General features: G+C 39.7%; 1 protein-coding gene across 1 annotated transcript in view; it reads left to right on the forward strand.

The window, feature by feature from the left end:
• Positions 1–1317: 1317 nt before the first annotated feature.
• The window catches only part of LOC121954129 (protein unc-79 homolog), a 46612-nt gene continuing 26545 nt past the window's right edge, over positions 1318–21384 (forward strand). The window contains exons 1-15 of the mRNA XM_042501466.1: positions 1318–1406; positions 4555–4675; positions 9150–9463; positions 10243–10413; positions 10567–10662; positions 10771–10826; positions 14278–14407; positions 14543–14607; positions 16587–16675; positions 17070–17110; positions 17881–17909; positions 19098–19327; positions 19574–19745; positions 19886–20116; positions 20931–21121. Of these exons, the coding sequence (XP_042357400.1) occupies positions 1385–1406; positions 4555–4675; positions 9150–9463; positions 10243–10413; positions 10567–10662; positions 10771–10826; positions 14278–14407; positions 14543–14607; positions 16587–16675; positions 17070–17110; positions 17881–17909; positions 19098–19327; positions 19574–19745; positions 19886–20116; positions 20931–21121 (1958 nt within the window). The 5' untranslated portion in view covers positions 1318–1384. The remainder of the gene's footprint in view (positions 1407–4554; positions 4676–9149; positions 9464–10242; positions 10414–10566; positions 10663–10770; positions 10827–14277; positions 14408–14542; positions 14608–16586; positions 16676–17069; positions 17111–17880; positions 17910–19097; positions 19328–19573; positions 19746–19885; positions 20117–20930; positions 21122–21384) is intronic.

The raw sequence follows: 21384 nt of genomic DNA on the forward strand, positions 1-21384 counted from the left end.
AGACTGATGAGCGCCATCAGGTGTGTAGAGTGAAGGAATGCAGACGAGGGGGATAGGGGTAGAACCAAGAACAGACAAAGCCAAAACAGAACAGGCACACACCAAACACACAAAAGTGACTGGAAAAAAATAAACAAAAATCACACTAACACAGACACACAGGAGTCACGTAGGGCCGGTTGTGACAATATCATTGGAGGGCTGTTTTTCAAGTGTATCTGCTCTCCCTGGAATGATTGAGACAGTTACCCAAAGGCATTTGGGACAGTGTTGTTTATAGTTCCTACCTCTTTACAAATTAATAAAAATGGGACTAAAACAAGACAAAGGCTTGTCCTGATTGAATAAGACCCACCTTGAAGTCACTGACTAATTTAAGTTCACTGCATGAACCCACCGGCCTACATTTCAACCCCATATTTTGAATTTTGAAATATTTGGGCAGAGTTCAATTATTTTACCAGTTTTACATTTTTGTAATTCTTTTTTTTTTTGGCAAAATACAACCAGCTCAATATCTTGCATAAATCTATAGGCAACATGTAGCCTGTAGTCACCACATTGCGCCAATCAGTGCACTGAAATGAAGACTACGAAGACTATCTCAGTGAAATATATTGTCATTGTTGTTCAAACAGTCTGTGAGAAATGGAAGGTTATTTCATGTTGATAAAAAAAATGTCCAAACTGACCCCGCTCTCCCCTACATTTTTACATTAAATAAAACCTTATAATTAAGGGGGCTAAAATGTGGCTGTGCTACCAAACATATGAAATATTACCAATCACAAAAAAATGAAGATGAGAATTTCCTAAAACATTTAAACAAGCAAAAATGTATGTATTTCCCTTCATGTCACGTCATGGTTTATGATCATAACAGTGTGACAACCATCTGTTGCACGTTTTGCCTTTTATATGCAGCACTGATACAAAAGGAATATCTCTGCAAATACACCTTTCCTTCCTTGGTATTCCTCTCCTATAATCAGCTCAAACAGGACTGATAGGGTTGTTGTAATTCTTGAATGACAATTTGTCAAAGGCGGATCAGTCCATTTGGAAAGGTGCGTTGTGGCAGATGTATATCAACATTCCTCTCCGCCACGAAAAAAAAATAAAATTCTTAAGATAAAAAAAAACAAAAAACAGTCTCACAAAAATTGCTCTTCGTTTTAATTCCGCTAAAAGCGACCGCAGCACCGTTGAAAAAGCCACAGTGTATAAATCCATCGCGCAGAGTGGTACAATCAAGCCGAGCCTGGGCTGCAAGGGGGGTATATTCACTTTTTCACGACTGAGGGAAACACAACGCCGGGGAGGAAAAAAAAAACACTAAAACAATTGACACTCTGGCTTTTATGTTTCCCCAAGTGTCTACGAAATGTCTACGAAGGCAGAGCAGTGTAAGTACGGCTGTGTGTGTGTCTCTTTTTCCTGTCTTGTCATGGGGGTTAGAAACTGGAAATTTTTGTTTTAACCAAGAAAGCGAATGAGGGGAGCTGTCCTTGGTGATGAAACCGTGGTTGCCGTGGCAGGTTGCAACACGTCCTCTCACTGCAGAGGATGGCTGGAGGGCTCAGCGAAGCACACAGGAAGCCACTGTGTAGATGTGGATTTCTCGGCATGTTAAGAGGGAAAACAATTTAATGGCTTACGTCGTCATGTTATTTATTTATTTTGATTGACGTGGCGGGATGAGTCGCGTGCAGAAGGCAAGGTGTGCTTCTGGTCTCAAGGTCGACCCGACAGGTTCTTTGCTGAACAATATGGTGGCAATAGATTGATCAATAATGTGGTTTGATCACAGCGTCCTCAAGGCTGTTGTTCATTGCATCCTCAGTCCTCCGTTTGCTTTTGAAACAGGTGGACAGCAACCTCTAGCTTTAGACTCCCCTCCATATTACTGAATGATCTCTGCACACTTTAATCAGATATTGGTGCTTTAAATATATTACATATGGGGTCAGACTTAATGTTTGGGGCTTCAAATTGAATTGGCTTAAAGTTGTGTTTTGCAAATATTGTAATAGCCATATAAATGGAAGAATTAATCAGGCAAGTACTGGAAAAACAACAGAAAACAACCATGTGGCAGCTGCTATCTCCATATTTCCATATGTATCACTGTGTTTTGGTATTAAAATGTACAACCCCCCCCCAAAAAAAACAACAATTAAGATGTTAAGGTTTAAGAAGAGACAAGCATGTATACTACAGTTTGTTTTGCAGCACACACGTTGACCACACATCTGTATTTAAGTGTATAAAATATGGGGTTAAAGCTAGTGTTCTGGGCTTTGATTTTAATTGGCTCAAAGTTGTGTGTTGTTGATATTGTAAAGTGGGCAATGTGTGAAAGAATTTATCAGGCAAGTAGCAAAAAACAACAAATTGGCAGCTGTTATCTCTGCTATCTTCATGTTTTTTCTAATTATCACTGTGTTTAGGCGTGAAAATAATCTAAAGAAATCATTCCAGATGATTCTATTTATAAGTATAATCATGCAAAATATTAAAGTTTAAGAAGGGAGATGCATGTGTGCTTAGTATGCTTTGCAACAAAGACACTGACGACACATCTCTAGGTATGCAAAATATGGTGTCAAACTTGGTTTGGGGCTTCCATATCAACTGGCTAAAAGTTGTGTTTTGCTAATATTGTTAACAAACTTGCAGCTGTTATCTCTGCTATCTTAGTATTTTTCTATTTATCATCATTAAAATATTCTAAAAAATCTAATCATTGAAAATGTTTAGGTTTAAGAAGAGAGGTGCATGTGTGCTTCAGTTTTGCAGCAGACACTGACCTCACATCTCTATGTACATAAAATATGGGGTCAAACTTGGTGTTTGGGGCTTCAGTATCAATTTGCTAAAACTTGTGTTGCTAATATTGTTGAATGCTTAATATACAGAAGAATCAATCAGACTTGTATCAAAAAAATGGCAAATTGGCAGCTCTTATCTCCAGTTTTTTGTTTATTGCTTTGTTTAGGTGTCAAAATGTTGTTGTTTTTTATATATAAGCATTAAAGATATTTAGAATGAAAAAGAAAGATGCAAGAGTTCTACAGCATGTTTCCCAGCACAGATGTTGACCGCACATTTATACATCTTTAAATATATAAAATATGGGTCAAACTTGTGTTTGGGGCTTCCATATCAATTATATGATATTACTTAGTGGGCAATATATGGAAAAATTAGTCAGGCTGGTACCATAAAAACAACAAACTGGTAGCTGTTATCTCCATTTAAAAAAAAAAATTATTACTATATCAAGGCATCAAAATATTTAGAAAAAAAATAATTATGCAAGATGTTTGGGTTTAAGGAGAGAGACACACGCTGCAGTGTGTTTTGCAGGACAGATGTCGACCACACATCCACACTTCAGTTGGGGCCTCAGTTTCAGTGGACTGAAAACTGGGTGCTGCTAATATTGATTAGCATTCAATATATGGAAGAATTAACCACACTATCAGAAAAAAAAACAAGTAATTGGAAGATGGTATTCAATTTTTTAAATTCATTGCTGTGTTTAGGCAGCAAAATCTAATATAATCATGCATGATGTTTCGGTTTAAGGTGAAAGGTGCATATGTCCTACATTATGTTTTGCAGAACAGATATTGACTACACATGAACATCCTTAAGTATACAAAATATGGGGTTAAGCTTGGTGTTTGAGGCTTCTGTTTCATTTTGCATATAGTTGTGTTGCTGATTGTGTAGAGTGGGCAATACATGGAAGAATTAAACAGGCCAATATCAGAAAAACAACAGAGAACAACAAATTGACAGCTGCTATCTCCATATTTTTAATATATTGTCATGTTCAGGTGTCAGACTGTTTAAAAAATATGTAACAGTCAAGATGTTTAGATTTAAGAAGAGCGATGCATGTGTGCTACAGTATGTTTTGCAGCACAAATGTTGACCACACATGCTCAGAGCCTGCAGCTGTTATTTTTATTTTGGAGTTTGTCATTTACAGGTCAGGGAGAAAGCTAAACACCACTGCCCAAAGTCACAGAAAATAGGTCAGTGATCATCAGCTCCAACTTATTTTAACTCTTATTTAACCAGACACAAATATATAAAGAATTCCTACCTAAAACAGTGACCCGGGGGAGAACATAGAAGGCGTCGTTGCTAAAATGTCTCTCAGTATCATCTGCTCAGAGATGAGTAAGACCTCTCTCATTTCTCATGCTGACTGCATTTTCCCCAGCTTATCTTGGGACTTGAACTGGCAACCTTTTGTACATGAGCTTATTTCTGTAAGCAATAGGTTGCTGTGTCCTCTAGGGCTTTCCGTGACCTCGCTGCTTTACCAAAAAGGTCACCTGGTGAAGGCCAGAGAGCCATGGGAACACTGGCTGTTGTTTAACTTGATAATTGGCCATGCTACATGCTGTTTGCATGAACATTCAGCCAAGAAACAACAACACAGCTTCATGCATGCTCTATTTGCATCTGTGTGCTCAGATTCACATGTTAGTCTCACTAGTGTTGATTTGCTTGTTACTCTGCTCTTATTTTGTCCAGTTGCCTCTAAGATACGATACTTGCAAGAGTATCACAACCGTGTGCAACACAATATTTACCCTGTGCCCTCCGGAACAGACATTGCAAACACACTGAAATACTTTTCCCAAACCCTGCTCAGGTAAGTACCCCGCTCTGCAGCCTACAGGTGAAGTAACAGACTGTAGGATGTTTGATATTTAGCTTCTTCTCACGATCAGAAAAGATAACTTACAGCAGGTTCTTCTGACACACTTGAAAGGGATGACAGTGAAAACAATAATTGGCTAAAATGAATTTACAGTCAAGAGGAAGCTAGGGAAATGTCCGCCTGCATCTACTGCCTTGCCTACACTGCTTTGACAGATAGGGGAAGAGGGAGCAGATTTCCTATGGAGTTGTGTTAAAACAGCAGCAGAGATAGACGGCTCTGATGTTTATTGATTCAGTGGTCGCCTGCTAAATTAACGCTTCCCTGGGGCGGCCTGTTGTGTCCTTCCCAGAGGGGGCCGGTGGAGAGCAGCTCCTCCGGCTCTACAGTTGCAGGGTCAGCCCGCTCCCCTGGGTGCTGTGAAAGCCCAAGGAAAGGAACAGCATGTTATTTCCTCCTCCAGCACAGGTCAAGTAGGCAGCCATTTTGGACACATCTTGTTTCATGATGTGTCATGTCCCTGCTTTTCCAGCTGGAGTATCAAAGTACATTGCAGCGATAGGATATTTTTGGTACGTCATATGGTTGGGTTAGTCTTACTGCCTGCTGGCTTCACGGAAAATATTAGTGCTGTCCTGACTTATTAGCTAATTTAGAAGAAGGGTTGGATTACTGGAGGCTGAACTTGAATGCCCCACTTTTATCATTATTATCAGCTTAGGGTGCAATCTATTTGAGATTGGCAGCCGGCCTCAATTCTACACTTTATGCCTCAGCCCCATAAGGATTATTCCTCTGCTGAGTGATGCTCATAGAGTATCCTGGATACTTTGTGCTTTGCTGAAGGGCTGTCTAGCACCAGCAGCCACTGGGCTGTTTTAAACATGGCCTCTCATATGTCTTTGGCACAGACAGAGCATGACAGGCGCTGCAACTGTGGGAATTTGTGTTAAAGGGTAACTTCAGTACTTTCAAACCTAGACTACATTATCCTATATTTTTGTGTCTAAGTGACTAATGGGAACAACAATTTTTGAAATTGAAATCCCATAATGATGAGCTCATAGCAGCTGACAGCCTTGAAATAGGCTTCAGTGTAACCACTGGGGCATTTGTGCACAGTCAATTTTTGTCACTGACAGGCTCAGATTGTTATTAGAAGTGTCTGACAGCATTATGGAAAGGACCTCTAGAGATAGACCACCAGACTCTTTTTAAATAAATGGTAATTTTATCAAAGTAAAATGAACTTTATTCATAGTCAACTGAAACACAATAAAACTCACAAAGCCCTCTTGTTTCATCATACCTTAATTCCAACAGTCATCGGTTTTTGTTTGGTTGAAACACCCTGAATTCCTTCGGTTAGATGGCAAAATATGCTGGCTGTAGTATTGCTAAAATTACTGTTTATTTCGTCAGACACTCGATATTTACTTAACGCAAGCGGATGGTTCACAGATGCTCTAAGTGGTTACATTGCAGCCTGTTTTGTGGCTGCCAGCCTCAGCGGCCTCGCTCAATGCTGTAAAATGTTCACAAATTGTTGTCTTCATCAGTAATTTAAACAAAAACAAATAGGATCCATGTCAGATAGGGTCCATGTCAGTTAGGGTCCATGACGACGATATCAGACAGAATTGCCAATATGGTACACATTATTCCCATCATCAGTTTGACATTGCATCCTACTCTAACCAATATCCATAGGGTAGGGGGATTTGATTTTTCTTAAACATATTGATTTAGAATAGTCTTAATAGCAAAGTCTATACTGTCTATAGGACTTGACATTGTTATTATTACACATTGCTTTGAGTGTGACGCTTGACAACAGCTCAACCCTAACTTTTGATCTGCCTGTGGCACTGTTATCAGTCATTTTTTATATGTTTTGGATTTTTTTAGATTATTTTTAAGGCTTTTTATGCTTTTAATGATAGTACAGCAGAAGATAGACAGACGAAACCTTGGCTGCTGCAATGGCCTTAACCTATATATGGTGCACACTCTATCAGGTGGTAAGCTAGAGGTCATTCTTATTTCACAAAGAAACCGCTGTTTCATGTCACAATTCCAGAGAAGTCAGTCAACTCGAACTCGGTGGAGTGGGCAAATTCAAAAAACATCTTGACCAGTGCAAAGTTTCAAGTTGAAAAATACAGAAGTTACCCTTTAACTCAAGTAGCGATTTTGCCTCTGAGAGACAGCGCCATTCTAGTGCTAAAAAATTGCTCCTTATGATGCCATTGTCAACAGTTGCTCGATATTTTCCCAAAGAAGAGCCTCTTAGCCTCAGATATGGAGAACGAGTAATTTTCCTCACCATTACAGTGGTCTGGTTTTCTCAGTGGGACTCCAGGATTATCTATACACCTGTGCCTTCTGAAGCCCAGTGGGGGAAAAAGAGAAAAAGAAAAGTGCAAATGAAAAAGAAAGAGAGTGAGAAAGTGGGAGTAGTGAGCCTTGAAAAGTGGAGCAGGCATGTGTCATGCTCCTGGAAAGAAACAGTAAAATGGCCCAAAGTAGGTGGTTGCTGCTGATTCATGCACCTAATTTAGGTTCAGCACAGGTCAGTTTCAGAACAGAAAATAAAGAAGGGTTAATTTTTTTTTTTTGTTTACTGACAATTACATGTGCCTCCTTAAAGATGAGGCATAGCTTTGTCATTTCTCTGCGAGTCAGATTGAGCTCTCTGCATCAGTGACTTCATGCCAAGCTGTATCACTCTGAGAAGGATGACTGTAGGGATGAGAAATCATATCCAGCATTGTTTAGACATAGTGTTCTGTAAATCCATAAATTCAGGAAGTCTGATTATGCTCTGAATTACTGCTACACACAGACAAAGTCATTGATTTTGTACTGACAGTGCAGGGATTGACAGTCAATGTATGTCATGTGTCTGTACCAGTGCATTTCTACATGTGTTTTATGTGTCGTATATGTTTGTAATTTTTCGTGTCGTTTGTACGTATGTTTGTATGTATGCACATATGTGTGTGTCTTTCTATATGTTCAGTGTATGCGTGTGAGCGTGTCTGTTTATCTCTATGTTCATTGTTCAAAATGATGTTTTCTATATGAGAATGGGCAGTGAAAAAGTCATACTCTGGGATACAGTCTGTTGTGAGTTAGTTTGAACTGCTTGAGTTTATAATAACGCAGCTTTACGAATGACACTGACTCAAATCTTACAGAGTATAACTTTGAGGGGATAAATGTTACATTCTGCTGTTGACAGTATAAACTGTTAAGCCTCAACATTATGCTTCTAATGTTATGTTAAATAATCTTGAAATCCCCTTTCTCACTTGCCGAGAATGCTGTAACTCTACCTTTTGAGTGACCTTCCGAAAAAAAATATTAAAAAATATATCAGCATTTATAATCTGGGCTCTCTTGATAAATCCCATTCATTTGCCTGATAGAACAGCTTAGCTCTTTAATAATGTGCAGTAAAAAGAGCAATGCTCTCTGGCCGCCCCTTCCCCCTCCTCCACCCTAGACGCTCCACACTCAACCCAACTAGTTTTTCCTTTTGTTTTCCCTCTCTCCCAAAATTAAATATGTCCACCACCTTCCCCAGGGGACAGCAAACACAATTGTCCATCCTGCATTAGCTCACAAACATAATGCTACCAGTCATCTCCCCCCTGATACTATTCCTTTGTCATTATAGTTTCTCCTCTACCGTAGATTAGTTGTTACATTTATTTTAGAAACCTGAATCCATATGCCTGTTGGATCTCATTATTTCTCCTGATGATACTGGTACAGTATCATAACGTATGCATACGGACATTATTTCTCTGGTGCAATAAACATGTGCTGTGACCTAGGAGCACTTGATCTAACCTCACACACATGTTTATTACTGGCTGAAGCATGTTTCAAAAGTGTCACCTCTGTATTTTCCCGAACCAATTTGGTGTCACTCCCATCCTTGACAGCCCCACTAAAGACAAGGAAATTTCTTTTTTTATGATTTTTCATTGGCCTTTTTGCATGGTAGCCTCTGACCTTGCTGATTGGAAGATGGCAGCCATCGAGGGACAGTCGTTTGCACTGTGCCTTTTTGGAGAAGTATGGGGTTGCCACTGAAAACATGCCATTTTTTATATTTTTGCTCCTTGTCACCAGATACGCATGAGATGCAGTGATCATTGCAGTTTGTGCTCATGTTTTTTTTGTTTTCCAAGACAGACAAAACGAGATAAATTGAATCTAAAGTCACTCTGAACAGACAAAGCAGGGAAAAATTGCCCGTGCCTTCAGTGATACAGTCAAATAGTGAGACACTGCATCCTATGTGGGGTTTATCTGGGTTTGTTTTTTTCTATTTACGCTGTCTCTGTAGTGCCATTTCAATGTAATGTGCTGTTTTTTTGTGTCTTTGTTGTCTCTTTTTTTCCCTTGTTCCCCTCCCCTACCCTCCCTCCCCTCCCCTCCCGCCCCGGAGCAGCATTCTGTCCCGCACAGGCAGGAAGGAGAACCAGGAAGCTTCCAATTTGGCCGTGCCCATGACCATGTGTCTTTTTCCTGTGCCATTCCCACTCACCCCATCTCTAAGACCACAAGTCAGTTCCATCAACCCTACAGTTACTCGCTCCCTCCTTTACAGCGTTCTGCGCGATGCCCCGTCAGACCGCGGGGGGCAGGGGCAGCAGAGTCGGGACGCTCAGCTCTCAGAGTACCCCTCTCTGGACTATCAGGGCCTCTATGTGACCCTCGTGACCCTGCTTGACCTGGTGCCCCTGCTGCAGCACGGTCAGCATGGTGAGTCAAGGCCCAGTGCACCACTGTTTGTCATCATCATCCCGAGCCGTCTGGCCTGCATGAAGCCACTGCTGCTTTTTTGGCCTCTTTTGTAACTGGAGGAGAGAAGTCCTGCTGAGGATCTTGAGAGGGATGCATGGGGTGATTGGGAGCACGCTGGATCCTGTCAACTTAATCGTTCATAAGCCATTGGATACACCAGACATAGGCCTTCTCTTCTGTGTATCATACTTGACTGCATGTTTGTAATGTAAAGTGGGAGAAATGTTTTACTTATGTTGTCATGTGCAAATATATAAGTTAAATGGAAAACACACATAGTCAAATGTAATGTTTTATTTTATTTTATTTTTTTTCTTGACACGTTTAGAATACATCTCAGAATGACTTATTTCCACACTGTTTTTCACGGGCCCAAGGCTGCATCACAGTCAGTGCTCTTGTTTTTCATGAATATTTTACCACTGTTAAAAAAAGCTCAAAAGCATGAAAACCCATCTCCTTTGACTAGAATGCTCTACTTTTCCTGAGGGCAAATTTTACTTGAGTGGCTTTTTTAAAAAAAAAGCTCACTGCCCTTAGCTGAAGTTCATATTCCAATTGTTCTCTTTTTTTCCATTGTTATACTGTTATATAAAAAATATTTACTGGCTGAAATGTCATGTAAATTTTGACATCTGTGGCTGCATACAGTATGTGAATACTGTATGCGCTGGTAATTGAATGAGTGTCTGTGTATCTCTCTTTGTCTTTTTGTTGCCTTTTCCCTTTCTCGTCAGATCTGGGACAGTCCATATTTTACACAACAACTTGCCTCCTGCCCTTTCTCAGTGATGATATTCTCAGCACTTTGCCCTATACTATGATCTCCACTTTAGCCACATTTCCCCCTTTCCTCCACAAAGACATCATTGAATACCTGAGCACCTCTTTCCTCCCCATGGCTATATGTGAGTATGATCATCATGAGATAATTTAGACAACTAATTCACTTACTGTCCTGATGAAACTGTTCCGTTTCGGTGGGATAATTAGCATTTTATTCAATGTATGAGTTGTTTTATGTATTAAATGTTATTATTCTCTTCCTTGCTTGTCTGTAGTGGGCTCCACTCGGAGGGAGGGGGGAGTCCCGGCCTATGTTAATCTGTCTGCCTCCTCAATGCTCATGATTGCAATGCAGTACACCACAAATCCAGGTAAAACATAGAAATGGCTGCTTTTGAAGCATGCATGCAAACATAACCTACAGTTTATTGTTGTGTAATGGCTCTCTAATTCAGCTGGTCTCCTCTTTTTTTTCCCAGTGTATCACTGTCAATTGTTGGAGTGTCTAATGAAGCACAAACAGGAAGTGTGGAAGGTACTTCCCCTCTAAACACATAATGCAGATATAAAATTTTATGTGTATGACACAATAGAGTGGTGAAGTAATGAGTCTTCAAACGCGGAACCGCATGTGCTAAAAGTCCGTTAGCCTGTTAGTACTAACACAGGCTAAAGATATTTATTTGTTTTGTTCAACATAAAATATGTCCACTTAAAACCAATTTTTGAACTTTTAAGGTTTTACTTGTCTTAAAAAAGGCGGTTGCTAACAAGCTGCTAAATGGGACTACAGGGTTTGTCCGGGACGTTCGGCGTCATCACACCGGACACGGAAACTCATTAAACCCACTTGTACGCCTTTACAGTTTTACAGAGTCGCACTCGAACTTGTAGATTTAAGTATTTATAATAGTTTTCGATTGTGTTTTTACAGTGTTTGTAGTTGTGACGTTTAAGTTGTGCGACTGCGATGTAGTTTGTGTATAGCCTACCAATAGCTTTTTGCTTCTGGCAATTTCATTTATGCTTCAAAACACACAAAAGTGGTGTTCATCTGTGACGATTATCATGCTAAACAAAACATGTAAATCTCATAAACTTGTGTTTGTCACAGAGCTTATTTTGGGCGATAATCAAAAATCCCATTCAAAAATCCCATCAGGTTTTTGACGAGGGAACCTGTGCGATGCCAGCTTCCTGGTTAGCCTTCAAAAATACGCCATCCCTTCACCACTCTATAGGTTTATGCAGGAATGAGACCTAAAACCCGCCTTTGAGCTCCCATAGCTGTGTTCGAAACCGTCCCCTCATTCACGCACTCACTATTCACTATGTGGTGTGTATTAAATAGCACACTATATAGGGAATAATGAACAAGATTTCGGTCATTATGTTAGAATTTTTTTTTCCCCCGAAGAAATACACGGCCGCATTGCATTGCGGTATACGGGAGTTAAATGTAGGGTACATTGCGTACCGTGTAGTTTCTGGCAGATTTTTCAGTTTATCAGTCTTATAGACTGTATATAATATGTGTCTTTACATGTAGTCTATTATCTGTCTGCATTATTCCCATTCATAAGTGTCATGACTCTGCAGAGATTATTTTTTTTTAAAAAGGGGAGAAAGAGTTTATTACTTACTGTGTGGAGAAGCATTACAATGACAAAGGTGAAGAAATTAACAGTGAACAGTTGATTTCTTTCTAGTTAAAGTTAGATATAAACCGGCTAATGTCACGTTAGCTACAATGCTGTTGGTTAACTTTAGGTTATGTGACTGCACTCTGTCAGAAATTTGATAACTCTGCCGATTTAAATCTCCATGAAAAGTGACTAAATTAATGTCAAATAAATCTATTGTAGTAGAAAGTACAATATTTCCCACTGAAATGTAATGAAGCAGAAGTATAAAGTAGTCACATGGAATTACCCACGTAAAGCTACCTCAAATTGTACGAAACTAGCTACATTACCTGAGTAAATGTCATCTTAATTAAAGATATCATTAAGTGACGAGGCAGCGACACTCCTCATTGTGCTATGAGTAACTCCTCGTACATGCAGTACATTCAGTTCTTACTAGCATTTCTCTTTCAGCTTCAACTGAACAAATTACTGAAGTGGTTAAACAAATGTATGTTTTGTAAAACGCTAATGTCTGGATATTCAGTCTGAATATTTAAACATTTGATTTGTATGAGTGCAGTCTGTGTAGTTACTATATGAATCAGTGCAGACAGATAAAGCTGAAATCCTCCATGTTAAAAAATCTGCCAGAAACTGCACACTGCGGTGATTAGTATCAATCACTGTTTAGTGGATGAAATTATCCGCTGAGAATTCGAACACCACTACAAAATAGCGAACACACTATACAGTGCACTATATCCGTGATAGGGGCAGTTTCGAACACAGCTCTTGTCTTTAAGTTTATGGTTTTTGAGTAGAAGCCTGAAATAAGGTCTGTGGTCAACACAAGCTTGTTCTCTGACATAAAGTTTGTCAGTAAACTCCTCACTCGTGAATTTTGCAGCGCTTTTTGAACGGCTATGTGATTTTACAGTGGCATTACTTTTGAAATAGCTTTACAACCTCATTGTGGTGTTCGAGGTCATCAACTGCATTGTAGTTTGTTTGTAGTTTAATGTTAGCTTTTTACTTTTCGTGATTGCATTTACACTACACAAAAAGCATTAAGGGGTGTTCATTTGTGCAGATTATCTTAATGAAGCAAATGTGTAGGTATCATAAACTTGTTTGCCACAGAGCTCATTTTCAACATTTTTTTTTTTTTGTTGCTTTTTGCTAAGGGATCCACGGTGATGTTAACTTTTTGTCCTACGAAAACAGGTCATACCTGCTCCACTTTATGGAAGAGTTTCTTTCAATGATTTTTATTGTTTATATTTTAAATTGACAGAATTAGTATGAACAAAATATAAAGGAAATGATAAGAGCCAATATAATAGACAATAAAACTGAGTTTAAATGAGAAATAAATAAACAGACTTTTTTTTTTATTAAAAAAAAAAGATTATGGAAGAGTTTCATTTCAAAGAGAGCTGAAGTCATGACGTCATGTCTGGGTTTGCAAAAATGTACAAAGAAGGAAAAAAACGGACAGAAAATGGTAAAGAAAGAAAGAAAAAGGGGGAAATGAAAAAATAAAGAGAGAAAAAACAATACAATAAAAAAAGAGAATATAAATATAAATATGTAAATATAAATAAAATATGCAACCTGGCTTTCACCATTTCTTTTTTATGATGTCTATCTGAAAAAAAATGTTTCTGGGATTTACTTTTCATAATCTAAGACAAACTGGAATCCACTTCAGTTTACAGCTTCACTTTGGAAACATTGCTCATTAGTTTTTTGGGTTTTTTTTTGCTGTGACAGAGTACTCTGATATTTGTGAGCTAAGTATGACGCTAGCCAGAGCAAGAGCACGGTTAGCTTGTGTTAGCATAAGCACGAAAGAAGAAACATTTAGCCTAGCTCCGTTGAAAGGTAAGAAAACCCCCCTATCAGCAAAAGCTCGCTAATTAACACGCTTGAAATTGTTTCTTTTATCTATAAAAAACGGAAATGTAGAAAACAATGCATAACATAACTACCCCTAAAACGACAACATGTTATTTTATATTTCAGGTTAGCTCCTTATTTTTGTGCCAGGCTAAGCTAACGGTCTATTTGTGCTAGCTTCATATTTAGCAACATGAGAGCAGTATCTTATTAAGTCGATTAACTCTTGGCAAAAGAGCCGAATACATATTTATTTAAATATAATAACTAAAAAAAAGATATAGTCTAGATCCTATTTTTTTCTTAAAATATTGAAAATTTGATATCAGGCAACATTTAGGCTTTACAAAATGGAAATATAATGTGTTGGAATGAAAACCTAATTCTCTTCATTTGTATTCAAATATCTTCAAATATAATTGTACTTTGCAATTACTGGTGATGTTATACTGTTTGCAGGACCTTCTTTACGTTATATCCTATGGCCCATCCCAAGTAAAGCCTCCAGCTGTGCAGATGCTGTTTCATTACTGGCCCAACCTGAAGCCACCAGGAGCCATCAGTGAATACAGGGGACTTCAGTACACAGGTCAGATTCTCTTAATGTCATATCTGCTGCTTAATCTGCCCTTCATGTAACTAAAGGTCTAACTTATCTCCCATTTTCCTTCTTTTCTCCTCCCCTACTGCCAATCTTCTGTCTCCCCACAATTTCCTGCATCAGCCTGGAACCCCATCCACTGTCAACATATCGAGTGCCACAATGCTATCAATAAACCGGCTGTCAAGGTGACTTCAGTCTAGAAAAATATGTTAGATAAGCCTTAAACATTAACTCTTACAACACAGGTACATTCACTGTTGGATCCCTCATCCCTTTACCGCTACAATGCATTATTACTATAAGAGGATAGATTAGGAGCACACTCTGCATTAAAAAGGTGCTTCCCTTGAGATATCCTTGGGGAATGCATGGGGTATGGGCCAGATTGCCTTTCTGAGTTCAACCGTGCGTGTCGGCATATTTGCTTTTGTGAGCCCCTCGGTAAATAAATCAGTGCGTTCTGGGGCAGCTGTGGGAGTGAGGTAATGATATCAGCTTCTATTCTACTTTACACCAGTCTCTGTTGCTCTGCTTTATCAGCTCCGCCTGCCTTTACTCAACTGTACTCAAAACTGACAAATAGAGAAGGAGCAGGGGCATGGACAGGGGCTGGATTTCAATTACCACAAGCAGGGAGGGGGTATGGGGAGAGGGGGGCTTAATTGGAAACAGTGACCCCGTGCAGCCCTTGAGGATAGGGTGGCATCAAGTGAGCACAGTAAATTACAGTGCACCATCTGAACATTGAGGCCATGAGCATTGAGGTTTAGCGCAGGGCCAGGCACAGGTTGTAAGAGAACAGGGTGAAGCATATGCACGCAGCCATCCACACAGAGGCGTGGGGAGACAGGTATATGATTTCTTGAGCAGCATCATGATATACTGCCTTTGGAGAGTGCTATGTGTAAGGGACAAATGGAAAATGGTAGCTGTGGTAAATGCATTGTATGGTATTCTGTTCTGAGGGACTGTACTGAAATTATTTTGGGGGAGGGGGATTCAGAAAAGGGGAGAGATTTTTTTTTCTTTATTGGGAGGGCACTTCTATTTTTTGGGGAGAATGGGGGAGGGTCTTAAGTGGTTGAACTTTTCATAGAGCACATCTGACTTTATTTGCAGTGTCTACAGTGACAGAATAAAGAATAGTTGGAATATTTGCTAAATGTCAGATGTCAGTTGCAGTCATTTCTGCTTTCAAAAGACCAATACCCTTTAACTGGTAACTAACTGTTAAATTTTTGAGGAAAAAAAGATTTGAAATACAAGAGGCCTTTCCTTTGTTACAGTGACTCAGTCAGCTTTAGTGCTGCATTTCGAAGAACTATCTATTTAGAGACGGTGAAAGGTTAATGTTTTGTGATCTAAATGTATTGCTTTTTAAAAGAAAATTCTGTTGGCTGTGCTGACAGCCAGCCATATTGACATGGAAATTTGCCCACCAAACAACCTCTGGTCCCAGGTCACCCTGGTTAGTAAGTGGCTTCATTTTGAGCTGCAAGCCCCCTTTGCATGGTTAAATGTGTCAGCACCATTAGCCCTGCTGACACTGCTAACTGCACTAACAGAGCTTACATTGATAACATAGTCAGCGATGCTAAAGGAGTTTTACGGCTAAAAAACTGAGCTGCTTACTCTCTCGGGCGAGCTGGGGGGAGCCAGGATGATGAGCACATGGTTCCACATGTCAGAACAAAGTTATTAGTGGTATTCATTAAATGAGCAATGCTGCTGGCTATCTTCCTACCAGACTGGTGTGGTGCATAGCGCAGAAAATTAAAGAGTAGCACAATTAACCTTTAAATCAACATGTGTAACAAGTCATAAATAATAGGTTGACATTCCTAAACAGGGTGCACAATTTAGCTTTGTTTTACTCCAGTTTATTTGGTGGCTATGTGAAAATGATAATTCAGTTAAAAAGTTTTAAATTGGAACAATCTTAAAGTCTTTTTGAACTTTTGGCTATTCATGGCAAAATTATTTGTACCCATTTCATAGGATTATGTGACTTTGAAAATTGTTTAATTTTCAGTTTCCCTCCTCACCCAGATATTTTTTGTCCGTAAATGAGCAGTGATGGTTTGAAAATGACATTTTACACATCAGTATGTTCACTTTTTGAATATCACATCCATATTCTAACGCCACCTGTCTTACTTTGCAGATGTGTATAGATCCTACTCTCTCTGTTGCCCTGGGAGACAAGCCCCCTCCTCTTTATATATGCGAGGAGTGCAGCCAGAGGATAGCAGGGTACGCATCTGTTTCACCTCTTTTCTCCATCCTCCCCCTCCTTCAATAAGATGACATTCAAAACATACATCACCTACTGCCTGCCTCATTATTTGTCCTTATTCCTTATCAAATCCGGGGGGAATACATCGCCATGGTTACGTAATTCCTTCGCGCCGATAATGAGATCATCATCACGAAACCACACAGCCACTTGTTTCTCTTTTCTCCAGTGTGTAGCATGTTATAGTTGCATGGCTCTGTTTTGCATTGTCTTTTATACTGAGGGACGATATTCTGTTTCACAGCTCTGTTAGGAAGTTGCTGCGTGTGTGTGAGGGGGGTTGTATTTAGGCTCTGTGGTGCAGTTTGTCTATAAATCAAGCATTGTTTGTTCATTTCTTGACCTTTTCAGGGACCATGCTGAATGGCTTGTTGATGTTCTCCTGCCCCAAGGTGAGTATTTATTAACAAAAAGAGGTTTCTGTCCTGCTCCCCACAGACAAAGAGCATATATATAGTAAATGTGAAATACATGGAATATATTTAGTATAATCAATGATATACTGAAAGGTTTTAACAGAATAATATGATACTGCGGTTAGTATAGGGACACATATTTGATCCTTTACTTTTACTATGCTTATAGCTAAAGTTAAATCTGCTATGTACTCAAAGTTTAGTCGTCTGATTATATACATAAAAAGAATATATAATTTAACCTTTTTTTAGCACCTGTTTTCTAAAATGATTATGCTTTTCAGTGGAAAAGGTGAGAGCAAAAAAGACAAAGAGAGAGAGAAAAAAACCCCAAAATAAAACCAAGGAAAGGCACATCAAGAGCAAATGTAGGCTGACTAACTAGAAACAGGTCACTTTTTTCCCTTTTTCTCTTGCTTCTAACTCTTAAGGTACTGTAACATGTGACTTTCCCCAGAGTGGGAATAATAATATTTTATCCCTGATCTTATCTCAATATCAGTGAAGTCTTTTTCATCTAACAACAAACATAAAAAAGTTTAATAAACAAGAAAAAATAAAGAAAGGAACAGGAGAGCAGTGTTTTTTCAATTATATTGCAAAATAATATTATTTAATTGTTGTTTGTATTATATTTGATGTTTTAAAACTTCAATATGCTCCGTAAAGTTATAAAGTTTTTGTGTTAATTTAAAAGCTACCTGTGTTGTCTGAAAAGTGAACATTTTGTTGATTTGTCTTTGCAGCAGAGATATCTGCCATTTGTCAAAAGAAGGTAAGTTTTAACTTTCTTCTCATTACCTCCTATTCATTGTGATCTATCTCATTAAAGGATGATGTCATATTGAACATTATCCAAAATTTCTCCATATTTAGAAAAAATAAACCTTTGCAGTGATTTGTTGTTATTGATTAATCTCACTGCAGCCTCAGAGTAATGAAATCTTGCCTTAAACTGCACAAACAAAACACAAATACGATACATGTGCTTTAAATTGCTTTACTGCCGAAAACAAACAAATTATACCTGTTGACCTTGTAGAAAACATTTTATGAATTCCATTTTCTACCTGTGATACATAGCGAGGTCATTATTCATGAACCTTGAATGTTTTCTTCATTGAGAAGTCCATTCACTGGAGCGACTCAGTAAAGGCTGCATCGTTTCAAATGAACCTGCTGGGGCGTGATGTTTGTTCGCTCTTGTTGAATGCTCTGCTAAGGGCAAGTGCTCCCTGCTGGTTTCCAGGGAGACACCAGGAGAACTGAACATGAGATAATCTCAGGTATTCCCGTCAGGCCGAGCAGCCGCCCGGAGTTGTCAGGGGAAACAGCTGGCCTCCACCCTGGTTTGTCCAGTGGTTTATAATCCATAGCATCCCTTTCTGATCAGGCTTTGTCACATTCATTTCAGAGAGCTCTTTAAACTCCCACCTGGATTTACACCAGCTCCGTCATCTTCATCTGAGAATAGCTATTTATAAATACACCATGATACCCAAGATAGAATGTAGTGTAAACAACAACATCATTTCTTTGTGGTTGAAAGCTGGATGGGTGAATAAGTGAACTCACCATCAGAGGACAGATATGTTAATTTGATAGGGAGCACTGCATCTCTCTAATGGCACAAGATTAGAGGCTGATCAGATTAGGATGGTTCTCTAGTGCCATGCCTTTTATTTTTAGAAACCCGAGACACCGTGGGGACACATAAAGACTTTTTCTATCACTGCAGATTAGGACAGATCAACATCTCTAAACAAATGCATATTGGGGAGGAATATATTCATAGTCAGAGCAGTTAGATGCGTTTGAGACCAGGGAATATGTTTATTTTTAGCTTCTTGTCATGATGCATTATTGGCTGATTTGCTGTGATCATGGCATATTTTTATTTTGTTGCCTACTGCCCAGAATAGAAAATAGAAACCGATCTCCTCCTCCTTTCTTGGCTTTATAGAACTGTAGCTCTCATGTAAGGAGGGCCGTGGTCACCTGCTTCTCGGCTGGCTGCTGTGGGCGCCATGGCAACCGGCCTGTCCGCTACTGCAAGCGTTGCCATGTCAACCACCACAGCAGCGAGGTGGGGGCTGCGGCGGAGACCCATCTGTACCAGACCTCGCCCCCTCCCATCAACACCCGGGAATGCGGAGCAGAGGAGCTAGTGTGCACTGTGGAAGCTGTTATAAGGTACATTCACAGTGTTTACACTGACATATCACAGCCATAGTTACAGTGCATATGGCTGTAATGCTGTGAAACATGTTTTTACATGAATATATGCACAACAGTACTGCATGAAATTAGATTATTAATGTATACGCCATGTCAGGTTATCCTCGGCCTGTGTTTTTAGTTTCTCTCCTGCTCTTTCTTTATTGATACGTCTCCCTTGTGTTTTCTCTCCGCCTTTGTAAATCCTCCCTATCCACCCAGTCTTCTCAAGGAGGCTGAAATTCATGCAGAGCAGCGTGAGTTTGAGATGAACAGGCGTCGTCAGATGGGCCTGTCTGCCTCCCACCACTCTCTGGACAACATTGAGTTTGACAACAAGGAGGACGACCAGCACGACCAGCGACTCCTTAGTCAGTTTGGCATCTGGTTCCTGGTGTGTAATCACAGGCTTTTGCTGTGTCTGTCAATAAGTTGGGAGATAAGAGCGTGTACAGTGCATGGCCTCTATGTTACTTTACCCTGCTGAATTCATTGTTGCTAGTTTGCTTTTCTGACCTTCGCTCTTATCTGCAGGTGAGCCTGTGCACGCCCAATGAGAACACGCCCACAGAGAGTCTGGCTCGGCTGGTCAGCATGGTCTTCCAGTGGTTTCACTCCACCGCCTACATGATGGACGATGAGGTCGGGAGCCTGGTGGAGAAGCTGAAGCCTCAGTTTGTCACCAAGTGGCTGAAGACAGTGTGTGAAGTGCGATTTGATGTCATGGTCATGTGTCTTCTGCCAAAGCCTGTTGAGTTTGCCAGGGTAAGGACAAGATTCCAGTCAACCAAACACATAGTATGTAATTGAAAATTCAAATATAAATAAACAAGCAATTAAATAAGCAAATTGTTAATGATAATTCTATTTATATCTTAAGCACAAAGTCCAGAATAAAAGGATGAGGAGTTATAGAGGATGTACAGGGTGCTGGGCAGATTATGAAACGATGGGTCCTTGGGCACAGACACCTCTCCGACAGAGGAGCAGGATGCACATATAGTTGCTTAGACTCTTTTTTATCGTTGTTTTTCATCTCTTTGTAGTCATTGCATTTCTCTCTGTAGTTTTGTGTCTCTTTTGGTTTTTTTTGTTGTTATTTTTGTTTGTGGTTATTTTGCCGCTTTTTTGTAATTGTTGTGAATCTCTTTCTCTTTTCTCTTCTCTCTCTCTCTGTTTTGCATCTCTTTGTAGTTGTTTATGTCTGTTTGTAGCCATTTTATGTTTTTTATGGTTATTATGAGCCTGCATGTGACAGGTGGAGGCCGGGGGGGAGCCCGACACTTTCGGTCCTTGGGTCTGTGCCCAGTACGCCCATTCAGTAATCTGTTCATGGGGGGGGTTATATTCAGATAACACAACTAACATGAACATGCAAATATTCAGCCAATGCAATCCAAGCACCTGTTTATCTCTTATAGCTCTTGTTAACTTTTAACATGTTACACTGTTCAACAGCTATGAATATCATCAAATCAGCATGTCACTGAGGGATGTTTATTAAAATTATGGACAGGTCACCATCTGAACTCTCTGGGCTGTGTTTAAACTAAACCAGTACGTGTACACTTTTCACCAGGTGGGAGGTTACTGGGACAAGTCATGCAGCACCGTGACCCAGCTGAAGGAGGGCCTGAACCGCATCCTGTGCCTGATACCTTATAATGTCATCAGCCAGCCACTGTGGGAGTGCTTTATGCCTGAATGGCTGGAGGCCATCCGCACCGAGGTGCCAGACAACCAGCTCAAAGAGTTCCGGGAAGTGCTCAGGTACGTCCACCACCTTAAGTCTTTTCATGATCACGGTATTACTTTAATAAAGACATTTGTCATAAGCTGTAGTGAGGGTGATTAACCATGTTCTTGTAAGGTGTAGCTTATTCTGATATACCTTAATTAACAAACAAATGTGTACCTTGATGTCAGTTCTGTCATTTGCTGATATATTTTTCTTGTTTCTGCATATGGCTGGGCAAATGCACTCAACGTGACATGAAATCAAGATATTTCCAGTGCATTTATAATACAGTCTG

This window comes from Plectropomus leopardus, chromosome 14 (genome assembly GCF_008729295.1).
Source record: "Plectropomus leopardus isolate mb chromosome 14, YSFRI_Pleo_2.0, whole genome shotgun sequence".
NCBI lineage: Eukaryota > Metazoa > Chordata > Actinopteri > Perciformes > Serranidae > Plectropomus > Plectropomus leopardus.